The sequence below is a fragment of the Rhipicephalus microplus genome, chromosome 6 (assembly GCF_043290135.1).
Source record: "Rhipicephalus microplus isolate Deutch F79 chromosome 6, USDA_Rmic, whole genome shotgun sequence".
Taxonomy (NCBI): domain Eukaryota; kingdom Metazoa; phylum Arthropoda; class Arachnida; order Ixodida; family Ixodidae; genus Rhipicephalus; species Rhipicephalus microplus.
In genome coordinates, this window is record NC_134705.1 from 97,160,996 (window position 1) to 97,180,627 (window position 19,632).

At 50.1% G+C, this 19,632-nt stretch overlaps 2 protein-coding genes across 4 annotated transcripts in view; one reads left to right on the plus strand and one right to left on the minus strand.

Annotated features, from left to right (window-relative positions):
- Nucleotides 1–19,632, minus strand: part of LOC119167457 (protein-cysteine N-palmitoyltransferase HHAT-like protein) — a 41,328-nt gene that overhangs the window by 5,939 nt on the left and 15,757 nt on the right. For all 3 annotated transcript variants that reach the window (XM_075866245.1, XM_075866246.1, XM_037418930.2), the window contains 3 exons: nucleotides 18,271–18,306; nucleotides 15,780–15,981; nucleotides 13,073–13,214 (listed from right to left, as the gene is read on the minus strand). In XM_075866245.1, coding sequence (XP_075722360.1) covers nucleotides 13,073–13,214; nucleotides 15,780–15,981; nucleotides 18,271–18,306 — 380 coding nt within the window. The remainder of the gene's footprint in view (nucleotides 1–13,072; nucleotides 13,215–15,779; nucleotides 15,982–18,270; nucleotides 18,307–19,632) is intronic.
- On the plus strand, nucleotides 667–1,806 carry LOC142765133 (uncharacterized). Its single transcript, XM_075865704.1, has one exon. The coding sequence runs from the start codon at nucleotides 802–804 to the stop codon at nucleotides 1,804–1,806; it is 1,005 nt and encodes a 334-aa protein (XP_075721819.1). The 5' UTR covers nucleotides 667–801.

Below are 19,632 nucleotides of genomic sequence, written 5' to 3' on the forward strand. Positions count from 1 at the left end.
CGCGAGTAAACGAAGTAGCGGCCCTGTGGCTCGCTAAGCGTGAACCCGCGGTGATCGTCCGCTGCAGTTAGAGCGGGGTCACCATACTGGCGCCCAACGCGGTATCAAAGGCTCATTAAGCCTTTGATTAGTCTTAGCCGAGTCAGCCCACCTTTGCGAATCAGACTCGCCGCGTTTACCCGCGTTATGTCTGCTCCGCGTGAGTTCTGTCCGCTGACGCTTTTAGCAGATACCGCATTGCTCGAGAACAGGGCCAGTGCCCCCCTTGAGCATCACAATCGCGCACCCTCACTTGTCACAAGCCCCAGCCGGGATGACACGAGGCGCTACGTATCAGCTCCCATTGGAGAGGTAGCGCGTTTTGGGTCCGGGGCCATAGCCCAACCCGAACAGTGCACAAGGACATGGACTACTACTGCTCCCTTTGGAATGCATGGTAGTTCCATGTCACAGCGCTCCGAAACGGCTCTCAGTGGAGCTTCTGGGGCGCAGATCGGCACCGCGGCCTCAGCCGTTGCCGAATTTCGCCCGCTGGCTGCTACGCAACCTAACAGCCAAGCTCATTTCGAGCACGCGCCTGCACCGCTAGCCGCAAGCGGCCTAGCATTTTCACGTGAAGCTGCTCCAAGAGTCAGCTGTGAAAAACGGGCGCTCCCCAGAGTCGCGACGGCCGGTATCCATTTTGAAACCGCGCCGCTTATCGAGCTCGGAGACAGTTCCCCATCGCTCGCCCGCGCCGCTAATGCACCGACAGCTTCCTTTGAAGCGGGCGCACAGACGCTGCTGCAAAATGCCGCCCAAATGATTCAGGCACTCACGGGGGCAGTCCAAACGCTTTCGGCCATTCCGAAACGCCCTCATCCCGCTGTCATGTTGGCCGTTCCGACCTACAGCGGGTATGGTGATCTGCAAAGTGCAAGAGATTACCTGGACTCCCTCGCACGTTATCAGAGAGCCATGGGTCTAGACGACGAGGAAGTGCTCGGACGCGTCGTCCCGGCAGCACTGACTGACACGGCGGCCAGGTGGCATCGGCTTTCCGGCCACCGAGCAGCAACCCTCGATGAGTTCCGCGCGGCCTTCCTGCACGAATTCTTACCCGCTGACTACGAGAGTAGGATGCGGCGCGAGCTCGAGCTCCGCACACAAGCTCCTGATGAGTCGCTTCAGGAGTACGTACGCGCGATGGAAGACCTTTTTTCTATCGCTGAGCCCAGAGCCTCGAACGAGGAGCGCGTCGAACGGGTGATTAGGCAGGCACACCCGACTTTTTCGGCGTACCTGCGCGGCAGTCGCTTCCGTGATTTGGAGCAATTGGCCGTCGAGGCAAAGCGCATCGAAGGCGACATTCTCGCCGCGCGTTCCTATCACCCGCCACCGCCAGCCAGCGAGGCCCTCGAACCGCGCTGCGCGTGGGGAGGGGCCATGACCCTTTCTCAGCGGCAACAGCCCGCCAGAGCTGCCTTTGCGGCTACCCCTACAGCTGGGCACGCGTGGGAGATAAGCGATCGAGCTTTAGATCCCTACACGTACGGGAGGCGGGCAGCCGGTGCTGCATCGCAACTCGACGCGCGCGAGCAGGGACGAAATCCGACCCAGCGCATCACCGGTGGTAACGGTCGTCAGAGCGGTTCCTTTGATCACGCGGCGAACCCACCCCGGCAGCTCGGAGCTGCTCCGTCGCGGGAAAGGGACCGCGATGGAGTGCGCTGTTTCCGCTGCCGTCAACGAGGGCACATAGCGAGGGAGTGCTCCGCGTTTGTGCCTCCTGTGAGGCAGGGAAACGGGAGCGCGGGCCGTTCGTGAAGGCACGAGCGGCCGAACCCTTGCTTCTCCTCTCTGCGTATCGGGCAAGCAGTCTTTCTGGTGCGCACGCGCCGTTTATTTCGGTCACCATTGTCGGTCGCAAATTCTCGGCGTTGCTGGACACGGGCGCAAGCGCTTCGTTGTTTGGCGAACAGGTGTTGTCCCACTTGCAGAAGCGCTCGGTGCGCTTGCGGGACAGCCGAACGACATTCACCCTCACGAAAGGCATGGCCCAGTCGGCGGGCGCCGCGAGGTTGACTGTCAAATGGGGAGGCCGAATGAGACGCGCGCGTTTCGTTCATCTTCCAGGGCTCAGTGTTCCTGTCATTCTCGGTCGGGACTTTCTCCTAAAAACCGGTATCGTAGTGGACATTGCGAATGGAGGCTATTGCGACGGACCTTTTTCCGAGCTAAAGCCGTTCATCAGCCCTCCGGCGCTTTCTGTTGCCTGTGCAGTTGAAGCGTCGAAACCATGTCACGTGCAAACTTCGGGGGCAGACCCCTGCGCTATGCACTCGTCGGCTCAAAATCCCCATCGGTATCGAGCGGCACGACACGAAGAGGCTCCGCATCCTTTGATCGCCTGTGCGACTCAATTGAATAATACACAGAAGGCTCGTTTGTCGGCACTGTTGCGCGAATACGATGAGCTCTTCACCGATCAACCCGGCTGTACCGATTTGGTGAGCCATTCGATCGAAACTGGCGACGCGCTTCCTTTGAAGTGTAACCCCAGGCCCGTCAGCCAGGCCAAGAGGCAGGTAATTGACGGCTTGCTGGACGAGATGCTCTCATCTGGCATTGTTCGACGTTCGTCCAGCGCCTGGGCGTCTCCAATTGTGTTGGTGCCTAAGAAAGATGGCAGTCATCGCCTGTGCGTAGACTATCGCCGTCTCAACGGAGTGACTCGTAAGGATGCCTATCCGCTCCCCATGATTAGCTCCATCGTAGGAAACCTCGGCACTGCGCGGTATTTTACCACATTAGATGCCTCCAAAGGTTACCTACAGGTCCGGATGGATGAGCGTGACCGGTGCAAGACCGCGTTCACGTCCCACAGAGGGTTATTTGAGTTCACTCGTATGCCCTTTGGTCTTTGCAATGCTCCTGCGACTTTTCAGAGACTCATGGACCGCGTCCTCGGGGAAGCAAAGTGGTCTTACTGCATGTGCTACCTCGACGGCATCGTGATTTATTCACGAACCTTCGAAGAGCACTTGGCCCACATTGCCGATGTGCTCGGGAGGGTGAGAGCCGCCGGGATGACGTTAAATCCCGCAAAGGCCCAACTAGCGCAAATCCGAGTTCAGTTACTTGGCTTCACGCTGGGCGAAGGCTCCATTGAGCCAGATCGGGAGAAACTTCGAGCAATCCTCGATTTCCCCGCGCCCAAGGACGTACGCGGCCTGCGCCGCTTTCTCGGAATGGCCAATTTTTACCGGTCGTTCATTCCGTCCTGTGCCCGAGTGCAGGCGCCCTTGACCAAGCTCCTGGGTAAGTCAGCTGAGTGGCGATGGGGACCTGAGCAGCAAGAGGCGTTTTGCCGTCTGTCTAGCGCCATTGCGGAGACAGCGCAGCTCAAGCTCCCCGACCTGACCAGACCGTTTGTTGTCCAGACTGACGCAAGCGATCTGGGATTAGGAGCAGTTCTCCTACAGGAATACGATGGTGGGTTGCAGCCGCTGGCCTTTGCCAGCCGCTCGTTGATACCCGCGGAAAGGAATTATTCCGTGACCGAGAGGGAGTGCCTCGCCATCGTGTTTGCACTGCGGAAGTTTGATGTCTACCTGGATGGGACGAAATTTGTGGTGCAAACAGATCACAGCGCGCTTAGCTGGCTGATGCGGCTCCATGAGCCTGCAGGCAGGCTAGCGCGCTTGGCTCTCCTAATACAGCATTATGACTTTTCAGTGCAGTATCGGAAGGGGAGCACTATTGTGGTAGCTTACGCGCTATCTCGTGCCCCAGTGTCGACCAGGAGCCTGGATCCCGGTGCGACAACCGCTAGCGGTGCCTTTGCGCAAGCAAGCGGCGCGGGCGAAACGGCGGCGGAGCCGCCGAGTGGAGAAAAGGGTGAGTGCGGCGACGAGCAAACCCTTTCCACGGGCCAGGCAAGCAGCGCGCCGCGAAGCGGGCGAGAGGGGGAGCGAAAGGGAAGCGAACCCGTGACGCCAATGCGAGCGGAGGCGATGGCTGCAGTCCTGAGTGGGAAGGATACCAAGCTCCCCTTTGGGAGAATGGGAATCGCTTTCAGCAGACAAGAGTTACTGATGGCCCAGCAAGATGATCCGTTTTGTCGCGAGTTGAGCGACGGTCTCAGGGAGACGGAGCGCCGAGACGCTGCTGGTAGTGCGGCGGGCGCAGGGGGACGGGAACCGGCGTGTGTCGCTGGGTCCCCCGCGGATACATACTTGCTGGACCATAATGGACTCCTGCTGAAATACATAGCCACCGATGAGGAGTCAGTGGACCCGTTTAAGGTGGTTGTGCCCAAAAGTCTGAGAGGCGCATTGTTGCGAGCCTCTCACGACGAGCCCATTGCCGGTCACCTGAGTGGCTCCAAAGTTTTTGCGAAACTGAGCAAGGTTGTGACTTGGCTTGGCATGAAGCGTGACATTTTCCGCTATTGCCGTTCCTGCCACGTCTGTCAAACGGTGAAATCAAGGGGTGGCAAGCCGCCCGGCTTGATGAAACCGATTGTCAGTGAGCGTCCGTGGCAAGTAGCCACCTGCGATCTAATGGGGCCGTTCCCCAGGAGTAAGCAGGGGTTCATACATCTGATGGTAGTTGTTGATCATTTTTCCAAATGGGTGGAGCTGTTTCCGCTGTGAAAAGTGACAGCGCGAGCGGTGCTAGAGAGGCTACAGGAAGTGTTTTGTCGGTTCGGCTTTCCGAAAAGATTGATCACAGACAATGCGTCGTATTTCACCGCTCGGGTGTTTGGTAATACGTGCCGTTCCCTAGGAATAGATCACTGCACCACGTCGCCCTACCATCCCCAGTCCAATTTGACGGAGCGAACCAATCGTACGCTCAAACCGATGTTGGAGGCCTTTGCCGAAAGTCAAAGGGACTGGGCAGACCATTTGAGTGAATTCGCGTTTGCAATCCGAACCTCCGAGAGTCGCTCTACTGGTTTCTCTCCCGCCTTCCTTAATTTCGGAAGGGAGTTGGCAAATCCGGTGACCAGTGTCATGCAATGCCAGCTCGGAGACGAGGAAGAACCGGCAGACTGTTCTGCTTACGCTTCCACACTTCGGGACAGGCTTTGTCGAGCTCTCAGTAGAGCAAGGCAAAGTTTGGCATCGGCCAGGGCCGAGCAAAAGGCCCAGTACGACCGAAAACGTCGCCACCTTTCATTTAAGGTGGGTGACCTCGTCCTGAAGCGCAACCACGCTCTTAGCGACGCGAGCAAGGGTTTCTCAACTTCGCTCGCTCCAAAGTGGCTTGGTCCGTACCGAGTGGAAAACGCTTGGACTCCACTCGCGTACTTGCTGAAAGACCCGCTTTCGGGAAAACTCAGCCGTGCCCATATCGCAGACCTGAAAGCCTTTGCGTCAAGGTCTGACGAGCCTGCGCCAGCGCCCGGTGGCTCTTCGTGCAAGCAACGGCGCACACCCGGTGCGGCGGACCGCATTCGGACCACGCACCGGTATAATCTGAGGAAGCGGTCACCTTAGTGATTTCGCGCCGGACGGCGGGCTTATTTCCGCAACCGAAGGCCCTCATTTTTACTTTCTAGTCTCAGTTAGCTAACTTCTTTACAGCCAGTGCTTGCAAAGAAGTCTGTTCCGCCCAGCTACTGCTGCTGATTGTCATTTGAGTGTTGTTTACTTGAAGTTTTTTCCGTGTTTTCTTTTTTTTTCTTCTCGCTGGAGGAGGGGATTGTGAATTGATGCTTTAGCGTGGGGAGAGGGACAAATGACACTGCGCTTCCCTTGCGGTGCGCGTTTGGAGAGACCCGACCATCGGAGGTGTGTGTGCGTGTGTGTGTGCGTGTGGCGACAACTTAGGAAGCCACCGACCCCTACACCACTTTGGACTCTGGAGGTGTTCGGAGACCTGCACGAGGCCAGCTGTCGCAGACGCTGTGCACGACTCGACCGACGCCGCAGGACGCCTCGCAGCCAATGGATTTGGCGACCATTATTCCAGCAGAAGGGCCGGCTGTCGCAGCGAGGTCCATCCGAACATCCACCGAGGCGGCGTTCGTCGGACTCGCAGGGCTGTCGTCAACATCGACGAAACGAAGGTGAGCCCGTTCCTCGCATGAAGGCCTCAACCAGAACCCTCCCCTTGAACTCTCGCATCCACGCAATCACCCAAGTCAGACATTACGTGACGCTGCCCCTCCGAGCCGTGGACGCGCTCTTGCGTGAGCATCACGAACTTCCGTTACCCCTCTTCCGCGGAGCCCTTGTATTTGTCAAGTGTATTCTTGTGTTGTTTATTTTTTTTCTTCAGCAGCAGTTGCAGAGCGAGGCTGAGGCTAGCTGTTGCCCATTGCATGACGCCTTTGCATGCATGGGCGACGACCAGCTGCCTTTGCAGACCGGTATATAGGGTGAATTAAGGAGAGGAGGATGTGGGGATCTGAGGCGCGCCTGCGACCATTCCATTTCGCGGGCATTCCGCCACACGGCCACACCCTTTCGCTTTCCTGCTCTGTTAACACCACGTGGCGATAGATGGCGCCACGTGCAGGCACGGCGCGCGCCGATGGAGCGGTCTCTTTTCCGTGGGTCGGCGCCGGGTAAGCACGTGCTTTCCTTCGTCCGCGTCCCCTTTGGGAATCGCCGGACTGTAGCCTGCCTGGGGTGGCCATGGGCACCTCGGCAGGCGTGTTTACTTGAGTGCTAGCTTCGGTAGCGTACGCAAAGCCCACAGCGGTGCCTAGTGCTTGAAGTGGTCGTACCACAACGAGCCGCACTTGCCGTAGGCCTACGCGTACGAGGTTTGCCCTAACACTCGCGACCAGGCCCAGTGGCCATCGTGAGAGTGCGCAGCATAGCCGCGAGGGACCTTTTCTCGACCGGCGTGTCAAAGCTCGCCATTGCCAGCTGCGACGTGCTCGCAGTTTTCCCCTTATTGTGAACGTCCGCGTGCGGGTGCCTTTGCTACCCGCGTCCCGGGAGCGGACGTTGTACTGTTGTTCGGGGTGCCGCCAGAGGCAATAAAGTGTTGTGTACTTTTACATTAGAACACTGTTTATTTGCCGCGCTAAACGCCCTATTAGTTGAGCGCGCGCGGAGCGGTGCGCTACACGCGAGTAAACGGAGTAGCGGCCCTGTGGCTCGCTAAGCGTGAACCCGCGGTGATCGTCCGCTGCAGTTAGAGCGGGGTCACCATAACGTGCACCCAAATCTGAGCACATGGGCCTACAACATTTCCGCCTCCATCGGAAATGCAGCCGCCGCAGCCGGGATTCAATCCCGCGACCTGCGAGTCAGCAGTTGAGTACCTTAGCCACTAGACCACCACGGCGGGGCGTAGGCGTCACGTATGGTAGAAGGTCGTCCCAATTTTTATGATCCACGTCGATGTTACATACTGAGCATATCGGCAATTGTCTTGTTGAGGGGTTCTGTTAAGCTGTTGGTTTGTGGGTGGTAGGAGGTAGTTTTTCGATGCGCTGTTCCACTGAGCTCAAGCACTGACTTAAGGAGCATGGCCGTGAAAGTGGTGCCTTTGTTCGTTATTATAATCCTCGGAGCACCATGCCTCAGAACGATATTTTCAATGAAAAATCATGCCGCTTCTACTGCGGTTCCGCTTGATAAAGCCTTTGTTTCTGCTTAGCGAGTAAGATAGTCCGTAGCGACAATTACCCACTTGTTTCCAGCATGCGAAGTCTGAAATGGTCCAAGGAGGGCCATTCCAATTTGTGCAAGAGGCACATTGGGCACTTGAACTGGTTGCAACAATCCGGCTGGTTTTAAAGGTGGCGATTTTCGACGTTGACAATAGAGGCACATGCAAACGTAATGCTTTACGGTGCCTGGAAGCTTCGGCCAGTAGTACTTCTGTTGGATTCTGGCCTATGTGTGCGTGTATCCGAGGCGGCCGGAGGTTAACTCACCGTGGCAAGCGCTCAGGATCTCATCACGAATAGATGTTGGGACGACAAGTACCGTATTTACTCGATTCTACCGTGCCCTCGATTGCAACGCGCACCCGATTTCCGCAGCAAAAAAAAAAAAAAAAAACGTAAGACATCGATTGCAACACGCACCCATTTTTCTCGATGGCCCGCACGATCACACCACTCGAAAAAACGACTCCTTTCGGGAGCGTCTTCCATTTAAATATGAGGTACGGGCGAAGCTTGTGCCCATCTGACGTGTAACAGAGCATTGCCGTCACTGTAGTTTTACCGTGGACCGATGTCAGCACGCGAACTTGCTTCGCCCCCTTCTTCTCGACGGTTGTGGTGCCAGGCATGTCGAAGTAAAGAGGCGTCTGATCGGCATTCCCGATTTGTCCAAGCAGGTAGCCGTTGTTGTGCCGCTAGTTTAGGACGAACCTCTGAAAACTGTGAAGCTTTTCTTCGTACTTCTCCGGCAAGTTTTGGCGCATGCCCGTTCGCTTTCGGAGGGAAAAGCCTTTCCTCTTCATAAAATTAGTTAGCCAGCACCTGCTCGCTTTAAACTGGCTCCGCATTAGATCTTTTTCTAAGACTAATTGCATAGCCCGCACTTGGAGCAGTTCTGTCGTCACGGGCCGCTGTGCCCCTCGCTGCTCAAGCACATACTCGCCGAGCAGCCCTTTATTTGCAGAAACCGACCCTGCTGTGGTCCACTGTAGCCTTTGCGTGAAGCTTTGCTGTCGACAATCTTCTGATTTTGTTTCCGCCGGTCCCGCACGCACGTTTCGGGAACTCCGAACGACCGCGATGCGGCCCGATTTCCGTCCGTTTCTGCACACGCGATGACTTTTGTTTTAAAAGCGGCATCGTGGTGCACTCGAGTTTTTGGAGTCGGCCCTTCCACGCCGTCGATTCTCATGCACTACTAGATGACGAACTCCTCAGCACACGTACGAAGTGCCGCACATGGGAAACACATAGGCAGAAATGGCCGACGCTCGTAGAAGGCGGCCATTTTGGATTTGCCGATGGCAATAGATTGACCGTAATTTTTTTGTTCGTACTCGATTCTAACGTGCATGCGATTTATGAACTCGCTTAAGCGGAAAAAAAAGGTGCGCGTTAGATTAGAGTAATTACGGTAAGTGGGCACTTCTGCTGGAGGAAAAGTTGTTCTTATATAGGACACCACTGCGCAAGCAGAATAATAGCAGGCTCCTTGCAAATATCTTGGGAACGCTTGTAGACTGGCCGTTTAGAAAATTAATAAGAGGAAGCAACTCACTGTCTTTTTTCTGCTTATACAAAATGGTGACTTTGTCTACCACTCCTAAAAACGTCATGTCATCCTTTTCTGAGACATCGTCTCGCTTTATAAGTAATCAGCATCGGAGTACTGCCGTTCCGACTTATAGACGACCTTCATATCAAATTCTTGAAGGCGTAAGCTCCAGCGCGCTAGCCCACCAGATGGGTCCTTCAAGTTGGTCAGCCAGCAAAGGGAGTGGTGGTCGCTGACTACGTGGAAGGAATGGCCGTAGAGGTATGGGCAAAACTTCATAACTGCCCATACTACAGCAAGACATTCCTTTTCCGTTGTGGTATAATGAGACTCGGCACGGGAAAGCGTCCTACTTGCATATGGGATCACTCGCTCGGCCGAGTCTTGCCACTGGACGAGTACAGTGCTTAAACCTACGTTGCTGGCATCAGTGTGGATCATGGTAGGAGCGTTCTCGTCAAAGTGAGCAAGCACAGGTGGTGTCTGCACGCGCTGTCGTGGATCATCAAATGCTGCATGTTCTTCTTCGCCCCATAAAAATGAAACATCGTCTCTCGTTATGCGTGTTAAGGCCGACGCTATGTGCGAGAAATTGGCGATAAATTTGCGTTAGTAGGCGCAGAGGTCAAGAAAACGTCCCACAGTCTTCTTATCCATTGGCACCGAAAATTTTCGGATGGCATCGATCTTGTCGGGGTCTGGACGAACACCTTCATGGCTCACCACATGTTCTAAGAGTCGGAGTTCTTTGAAACGGAAATGACATTTGTCAGGTTTCAGTGTTAGGCCGGCGGACCGTATTGCTCAAGATACTGATAACAGCCGTCTTAAGTGTATCTCGAATGTTGCTGAAAAAACAATGACGTTGTCGAGGTATACCAGACACGTCTGCCACTTAAGGCTTGATAGGACGGTATCCATCAGTCTCTGAAATGTTGCTGAAGCTGAGCACAATCCGAAGGGCAAGACTTTAAACTCGTAAAGCTTGTCAGGCGAAACAAAAGCAGCCTTTTCTCTGTCTCGCTCATCGACCTCAATTTGCCAATATCCGCTTTTCAGGTCCATCGACGAGAAGAAGCATGCATGCCTCAGCCTGTCAAGCGAATCGTCAATACGTGGTAATGGGTATACATATTTCTTTGTCACGCGATCCAGCTTGCAGTAGTCCACTCAGAAGCGTAATCTGCCGTCTTTATTCTTAACTAGCACTACCGGTGATTCCCTAGCGCTTTTTGACGGCTTAATGATGTCATCATCGAACATTTTCTGGACTTGTTCTTAAATTGCTTCACATTCTTTCGGTGCCACACAGTATGGGTTTTGTCGAATTGGTCTTGCCGTCTCTTCCGTTATAATTCGGTGCTTTGTCAGTGGCGTTTGATTTACCCTCGAGATCGATGAAAAACTATCTTCAAATTGGCCGAGAACATCTATAACACTCTGCGCTGGCGATAAATCTGTGCTCATGTCGACAAGTGGTGGTGTTGAAGCAGCTGGCGTCTCTGCCTGTTGCACTGCGAAGCACTTGCGGAATTCTGCAATTTCTTAGAAGTGTGCAACTGTGGTACCCTTTGTAATGTGTCGACGCTTGTTGCTGTAGTTCGTCAACAAGACCTCTGCTTGCCAAGACACTACACTGAGGAGACTTCTGGCAATAGAAATTCCTTGAAAGAGTAAAAGCGTTGATACTTGTTCCGCGACACTTTCTCCAGTATGCTGCGTGTTACACGTGGCAGAGACGAGGCGGAATGATAACGATGGCATGGTCACGTCGTCAATGACGCGCATAGACTTGCCCTGCAGCGCTGCGCTATGGTCCGCTGAGAATGTCAGTACAGAATGTCGGTATATTTATGATGGCACCGTACTCCCGCAAGAAATCTATAACCAAGATGGCCTGTTCACAACACTCAGAAAGAATAACAAAGATTGCGACGAATGATGAATCCCCGATCTTGATTTGTGCAATGCACTTTCCGGTAAGCATCAGCAGCTGACCTCCAGCTCTTCTAATTTGCAGTCCCGTCCATTCCATTTTCACCTTCTTGAGTTTGTCGGCCAGATTCACGCTCACTATTGAAAAATCCGCACCAGTGTCGACCAGTGCCGTCACGTCGTGACCGTCAATTAAAAGTGTAATGTCAGCGGTGACAGTCTCATCTTTCATAGATTCATTCGAAATGTGCAGCGCTTTGCGCGGCGGTAGTGGGGGATTTTCAACTCTTCGGCAATTCATAATCTTCCCTCCTAAGGTCGCTGCTTTTAGTTTCCCCGGCGTGGACTGGGAAATGTTCCTCTCGCCATGTCCGTAGTGCTACTTCTATTAGATTGGGGAAAATGACCAGGAGAGGGCGAGCGTGACCAGAACCCAGGAGAAACGTCCCGCGGGATTGCATGCTCGTATCTACGTTGCGTCCTCCGTTGGAATAATGCCGAAGGGTAGTGGACAGAAATCCTTGGTACCCGGTGACGCGATGAGGACAATACTGCACGATGTGGCCTGCTTCCCCACAATGGAAGCACAAGGGCCTGTAGTCAGGGTTACGCCAGATATCGTTTTTGCGGAGTGGAGGTCGCATCGGCGTTGACGTTTCCCTGTAATACCAAGGCACTGTCGGCGGCTGTTGCTGGTGGTACTGCTGAGGTGGCGCCACGTTAGATGGCTGTTGACGGAGGATATCTGCATAGGTTAGCCTAACCAAGTCAGTGCTCGGCTTGGGAAGTGAAAGCACTTGCCTTATCTCTTGGCGTACAACTTCTGTGACCGATGCAATCGTGCAATCATTCGGTGTGGGGGCGAGCTTCTTCACCTTTTCTTGCACAATTTCGCGTATCAGGTCACGCAAAGAACGCTCGTCAGGTGTCACAGTGGTCACGGTGGTTGCGCTGATTTGTCCGCTGTTGTTTGGGCGGTCGTACTGACGGTAGCATAACTGTAGTGCGCGTTTGATGGCGATGCCTCCTTTGAAAATTCGTCGACGCTTGAAGGTGCGTTCCGCACAAGACCAGCAAACAGCTGCTCTTTAACACCGCACAAGAGGTGGCTGATCTTTTTGCTCTCGAACATATTGGGATCGGCTCAATGGAAGAGATGAGCCATGTCCTCAACGAACATAGCAACAGATTCGTTTGGCTTTTGAATTTGTGATTCAAGGAGTCGTTGCGCACGCTACCGCCTTTCGGTGTTTGCGAAAGTGTCCAGGAACTTTCACCGGAACTCGTCCCATGTTGACCACACGTGATTCGTAAACCATGTGCGAGCCCCGTCTTGAAGAGGGAAATACACGTGCCCCAACTTCTGTGCAGCGTTCCACCTGTTAACGTTGGCTTTGCGCTCGAGCTCTTCAAGCCAGTCATCTGCGTCCTCATATGTGTTGCCGTGGAAGTCCACAGGAATTTTAGGGGTGAAAACAGTCAGCTGTGCCGTGCTTGGGCGGGTCATGACGGGGCTACTGCTTCCGGGCGCGGTCATGTTTTCCGTCCAAGGACCGAACTTTGGGCTCAGGCCTTATAGGTGGCGGCTGGCGCGGTGAACGGATGTTTCGACGAGCGGAATTCTTTGTGGACGAGATCCCGGGCTGTTGGAAGGTGCCTTGGACATATACCCAGCTCCTCCACCAGTGTCAGGATGCAGACACAGCAGAAGTCGGATATAGGAGAGCTCACTTTAATTAAATGCAAGGGGCTCATAAAAAATACCAGGCAAGAACTTTGTCTTTCTATCTTGCTGCGCCAGCTCTTCTCTGCTGGTTGAATGCGGCAATGTCAAAACAAAGAGGCAGTGTACTTTACCACCAAATGCACACTACATCCCAATAAAGTACTAGTATTTCCCTTTACAAATAAAGAGTGTGAAGAAAAATGGACAGTTAATTGAAAGAAAAAAAAAAGTCTCTCACCACATATTATTCTCCTAAAGAAGATGAGTCCGATGTCCACGTTGCTAAGAAAGAACATGCACGAGAACATGGAGAAAAGGAAGTGCGGTGCCGAGACAGCAGCCCTCAGAAACTGCAACCGCATTCCACCAAAGAAGGTACCCTGAAAAAAAAAATGAACAACTAACATTACGTAATAATGCAATTATACATCATAGTCTGACATGATTAGAGGTTAGTATCAGAACAAGCAGTAATTAAACATGATTTGGAAAAACTCGCTGTTGAAATAGCATATTTGGTCTAAAATGATTGCTGACGAAAGTAGCTTAAGACATGTAGACAGCGTTTGCTCCCTGTGTCGATGTCTCCATCTTAGCACAAGTTTCATTAGTAATAAACAAAATAATTTAGGAAGAACCCTCCCAGCTGCTGCAGCAGAATTCAATTACAGCCTGCTTCGGGAAGTTGTTATCAAAGAAACTTACCTGCATAACATGTAATGGGTACTGGATCATTGCTTATTCGAGTGCACGACCTGCCCACAGAAGAACTTCGCAAACACCATTTTGTTGAGGGACAAGTTCAGTGACCCATGCAGCATTTATGCCACAGTGCCTCAAACGTAAGCATCACAAAACACTAGATGCCACGAGGGAACAATGCTAGAACACTTCTTACCACAGGCTACACTATCCTTGAGACTGGCCAACAAAAATGATTAGACAATAGTTCTGAGCTCCCCCAAAATAATAAACACACTAAAACAGGCACATTACGTTTCATCATCATTTTCTTTCAACAAATGTGGCCATTAGAGCCACTTCAAGTGCCTCGGAAGTCGGAACTCTTCATAGACCATTTCAACTGCTCTGAAGGCATCAGACCAAGAGCTTTTGGTGAATCCTTTGCACATGGTGAAAGTTAGGAAGAACACAGGTACAATACAAGTTGAACACAAGAACAAAGAGTGTAGGGTGTGGAAACAATGAATCCCAAATCGCAAAATAAGTTCTAGTGTTTTATGTCCCGAAGCCATGCCATGGTCATGAGGGAGGCTTTAGTGAAGGGCTACGCAAATTTAGATCACCTGGAAGTCTTTATTGTGCATTTATATCTAATCATACAGGCCTCCCTCTATCAAAACTGTTTAGAAGATATTCAAAATGTACAGCCCCATCTGTCGACAAGCCAGCAAGCCCCATCTGCCATATTTTGCTGGGCGCGAAATCAAACCGGCCTCATATCAGAGTCTTTCAGGTGTTATCTGCTGACTTTTATCTTGCCTCTGCAACTAAGTACTTAAAAGTTTGTGCTCTGTTCAGGCAACGAGGAAGCCATAGCAATGCCAGAAACAACGTAACACGAACTTTAACCGAATGTGTTAGTTACCTGAATGAAGAAAATGGTAGTACTGATGTGAACTTGTTTCGTCAACAAGATTGGCACTGCACTTTGGTTTGGAAATAATTGGCATGTGCATAGGCGCTCTTGAACCTCAGTTCTTATTTCTGGGTGCAACTTAGTTGCTGGCCTGCATCATAAGTGAGGCTTGCCGAACAATACTATGATATCCTCATTCTAAAACAGATGGCCGATGTCGCACACACGTGAGAGAACATGAATGATTAAAATGAGCTTGCTGGTGTTGCAGATCGATGAAATCGATGATTTTATGTATGTGAATGCGTGTTAGCAATGCCGTAAACAATGCTGCGCGTGACTACGGGATATCAGTGCCGCCCTTCGAGGCTGGATTGACACAAAGGCCCAAACACGCATCTCTGTTCAAGTGCGCGTTCGTGTTCGTGTGACCTTTTGACCCATTGCAAGATCATGCGAGTGCAAACCTTTTTTCTATGACACTATTGTTAGACTAACGCAAAGACAAAAGGGCACGTGAACTTGCTGAAGCATTCCTTATCAGAAACAAGGGTAATGATTTTATACCTGGACCGTCTGCCTACCAGATTATGAGCTGCACAAGCTGAACAATTTTTTGACACCATCTGAAATTTCTGCACACGCATTTGTTGGTTTTCGTTGCCATTCATATTTGCTTGATTAAACTCTAGTTGTTTGACAGTGCTCACACTGTATCGTTTTACTCTTGCGCTCCGTCTTGTTCGTGCTAAGTTCTTCAAAATGCCTGGATATCGAAATAAACGGCTGCATTTTCTCGGTTCGAAATCTTTAACTACTGTGGCTCAGCCGTTCCTAGGGAGTCACTATGGACAGTTCAATGACTCTGCCCAGCAGGAAACGAAAGACGTTCCAAGTATTGCCGGAGATACAAGCATTATGAATGTCTCTTTTTGAATATAAATCAAATATGGCATGCTATTCGAATACTGAACAGTCTTTAAAATTGATTTAAAATAAGTAACATACACATCATATTTGAAGTTGCAGCATTAAAAGTACAAACGACTCATTGAGAACAAATTAGAGTTACAGAAGCTTGGCTTTGTGAGCAAAACAGCCAGCTAAACTGTGTAAAATGTTGATGTTTCATAGTTATTCCATGCCTGCAGGAATAGATTTCATTATGCTTTCAGACAAACTTTGCACTTACTTGGGTGCAGTCAACAATTTGAAATATTCGAGAGCAGCTAAATAAATTCTTACTGAAAAATTGCCACTCGATTCGAAGAAGGGCACCACTTGATTAGATATTCCAGAGTTTCAAATATTTGCACAACCCTACAGAGACATAAGACTGGGCTACCTCGATCTTCTTCCAGCTGTTTCTGTTCCTGATGACTTCCATCAGGAGCTCGGTAGAAATTCCAACAAAGTTGAGGGTGCACCACACCACGACTGCGCTGTCCATGCCGTGCCACGAGCAGACAAAGGCAAAGCTGGCCGCCGCCCCAATCATGCGACGCCGGGGTGTCCACCCGTTTGCCACGATTGGCCGATAGATGTACCTGCACCGAATACGTACACTGGTTGAACCTCTTTGCTCCCTGTGTCCACGTTTGTGGATACGGGTAATTATTTAAATGGCAACTCACTTTCAAAATCAGTCGGAAATCGCTTTCTATTCTTTGGAGAAATGATGCCATGAATCCAAATGAACACGCCATAAATGCAAGGTGCATGGCCATTGATTTATTTGAGCAATGCGATATGCATGGCTAACATGGCCTCAGCTGGATGCCACGACTTTGAAAGTACACGGCGCGCTTTAAGAACAAAAAAATGTGCTGAAGGTGAGGGTATGAATGGGTGAACAGACATAGCTTCTTGCATCCTTCTCATTTGTCTCACTTTTTGCAACTTTCAGCCTGCTTGCTAGTATGAAAAAAAAGCACATAAAGAGCGCGGCGAATCCCTGTAACTTCGCTGCTACTTGACAAATGTTTAAAATTTCTAGGTCGTCTATTCCAGAGGCAACAAATTTCTTTAATGAATTGATTCAACAATGACCTGGATAAGTATTGCAAATTAGACAACAACAAACTGCTCAGTGTTATTGAAAAGCCGTGCCTGCGTCACCCAGACTACCGTATTCAGAAATGCTCTTCGACTTGACTTGCTGCTGTCTTTAACACCGCACAAACATGTTTCGAGTGTACCGTTTTCAGGAGGTGCCAAGGAAGCACAAATGCGTTTAAAATGCGCTGCCTTGAGGCGGTGACAAGTCGAGCTGAAGTTAAGGAGCCTTTCTCAATACAAGAGTGAGTGTCCTTCGCCCATACCTCAAGAGTGAGCGGTAGATGTCAGCATCAGCTGCTTGTGAGTGAACAGGAGAAAATGGGGATGGGCACATCGTACAGCATACGGCTGCTTACGCCTAACTGTGAAAAGTGTTAAAAAATTTTTTTTATTTTCACACAGCGTAGCATGAAGGAAAATTATGCTGTGTGTCTTTGAGAATCATTTTTAAACACATTTGATGCACTCAAAGTCAGAATTCGCATTTACGGACGGGGTTTTTTACATTTTTAACATCAAAATTTTCTGTTTGGAGAGACCCTTCAAAAACGAAATTTTTGACACAATGTTTCTTTTTTGTCAGCTTGTGGAACCACGTGAAATAAGATTTTCCTAATGAAACCTTCTTTTCTTGAAGACATGTTTGTTTGGTAGTGAAAGGTTAATTACTACGGTGTATAAAGGCACTTCCCTTAGAGATCCTGACATTGAAGAGATATAATTCCTTGGTCTAAGCTGCACTTGTCATTGGTGGGTGTACCAATATTACCAATGATGAGCTGCGCTCATTCAGTCCGGTGTGCAACTTTCTCAATGTGAAAGGCGAGTTACTGTCTGCACTTAAGAACGGTTTCGATTTCCTTTTCCCGAGGGCTGTAGAATACTCCCGAAGTCTGGAAAAAACGTACTTTCGTGCTTTTGCCTTGAGATCATCCTGGCGAAGGAAACTTTAAAAAATGGCAGCATGATGTGGAGATATCTCCTCAAGAAAACCAGTTTTATGAAGTTGTTATCTCACAGCTGAGTTTAACACTGAGAGTAATAGAGTTTCAGAAACACGTCGAGGCGACAAAAAACGCTACGCAATGTTTTTCACAGAGGCAGTCCACAGGAGGGAACAATTCTGTTGGAAACAGTTGTTGGGCCCCTTTCAGAGTTTGAATTCACAGGAGCTTTTCCTATTCAAATACAACATTGCCAGCACCCACTGTACAGTTCCGATTATCGGTCGATTCGAGTGAAGAGATTTCGAGTGATCGATATGCTAATGCATGAACTGGGAGTGAAGTGCACAGGCGTTTTCGCACCCTGCTTTCCAATGCCCCAGCCCATTTCACGGGTAAGTCTACATAAGTTCCACACAGTGTTAAGCATTATGCCGCACAAATTTGAATAGCATAAGGGGGGGGGGGGGGGGCTGATGGGTTCTGCCTCTCCCCCACCAATTTTTCAATTTTACATGAATACATATACAGGCGCACATAAAAACATACTCATGAACATGCATAAAGTATGGTTGAACACCCCTCCTGGGATTAAAATATTTGGCTATGCTGTTAGCTACACCAGGTGTAATCATGCCTGTAAGCCAGCAATGGCCATTTTGAGCATCTCTTGTAGTGACCTGCATACTACCGTAATGCAAAGCTTCCAGCTGATATTTTAAACCGCTGTTTCCACTATACAGAACTGCCTTTTCGAGAAACAAGTAGAGTTCGCAACAAATATTTTATTTAACACAAACTAACGCAAAAACTCTGCTACATAGATTCACACACCTTTGTATCCACAGGTAAAGTCCTCGATCAAAGTGCCTGCACAGAAGATGAGAACAAGAACTGTGACAAAGTGTCCATAAAAATGAGATACATTCACATTGCCGAATGCAAACTGACTGAACTGCATTAAAAAATATGCGATTGGTAAATTCTAGCTGCTATGGTTGCATTGTAATGAACCTGCAAAGAAAGCAAAGACCGAGCGAAGAAACATGCGCCTCAATGATTTCTAAACTTGAGATTTTGTTAGAAAAACGAAAATTAAATGCCTGCTGCTGTCGTCGCTATAAAGGTAGTACACAGAGCATTGCAGTTGAACTGACCACATTTAGTGCACTGCCGCAGTGGTAGGCAAAAACAAGAAAGTGTGGAAGAATTTTCCTCACAACGACTGTCAAAATCAATGTGGATAGTGGACAGGTAATGCCCCTTTATTGCCTACATCGATTGGCTTCTTCCTCGAGCGTACAAGCGGTCTTATTGTTCCGGAAGACAGTTTCTTGAAGAACTGATGCACTTCTTTACACTTCACCGAGCCCCTCACTGACCTGCTTCTCGCAAACAGTTGGGTTTTGACACTCTTTTCATCGAGTCTCAGCCTTGTACCACTCTGCACGCCTCTCAGTGGTTGCCCTTCCACCGAGCTTCACCCTTGCTTCTCTTTTTACCCTTTCCACCAGGTCTTTCTCAGCATGGGGTAGCCCTCCCCCTTTCTGCCAAGCCTCACTCTTGCCACGTAAGAAGGCCACCTGACCGATGAAGGGTCAATCAAAACCAACTTTGTTAAAAAAAAAAATCAAAGCAGCTTTGCACTAGTGCTGCCAAGCCCAAAGAAAGCGTGGAGTGGGTGACCTTCTTTATTTCTATTTATTTTTATCTTCCTAGCTTCTCTCTTTTTCAGTTTTTTCTTCTCTTTATTTTTCTCTGTTTATTTCTATTTCTTCCTCTATTATTTCTCTTACCTTCGCTTATCTGTGTTTTCTTGTCTTTTTGCTTTATTTTCATTGCTTTCTCTTTCATTTACTTTTTTTCTTATTTCTATCTCGCTCTCTCTCTTTCTATATCTTTTTTGTGTGTCTATTTTTGTCTACTCTATCTTTGTCTTTCTATCTCTATCTTTCTGTGTTCTTGTTCTCTTGGCCATCAGATTTATCACAACCAACACTGAACAAAATGGCGCACACGTTCTCAAAGTGAAGCAGAACGCAAAGACAATCAAAAAGAAGAGAACAAAGAGAGCGCTTGCTCGTTTATGACAACGGTAGCATTATGTCTACTTAGCACAGACCAACAGTTGGCTTAAATCACTGTTGCATGTACTATGTCACGTTTCAATCTGCGAGTACGGTCTATATCATGCTC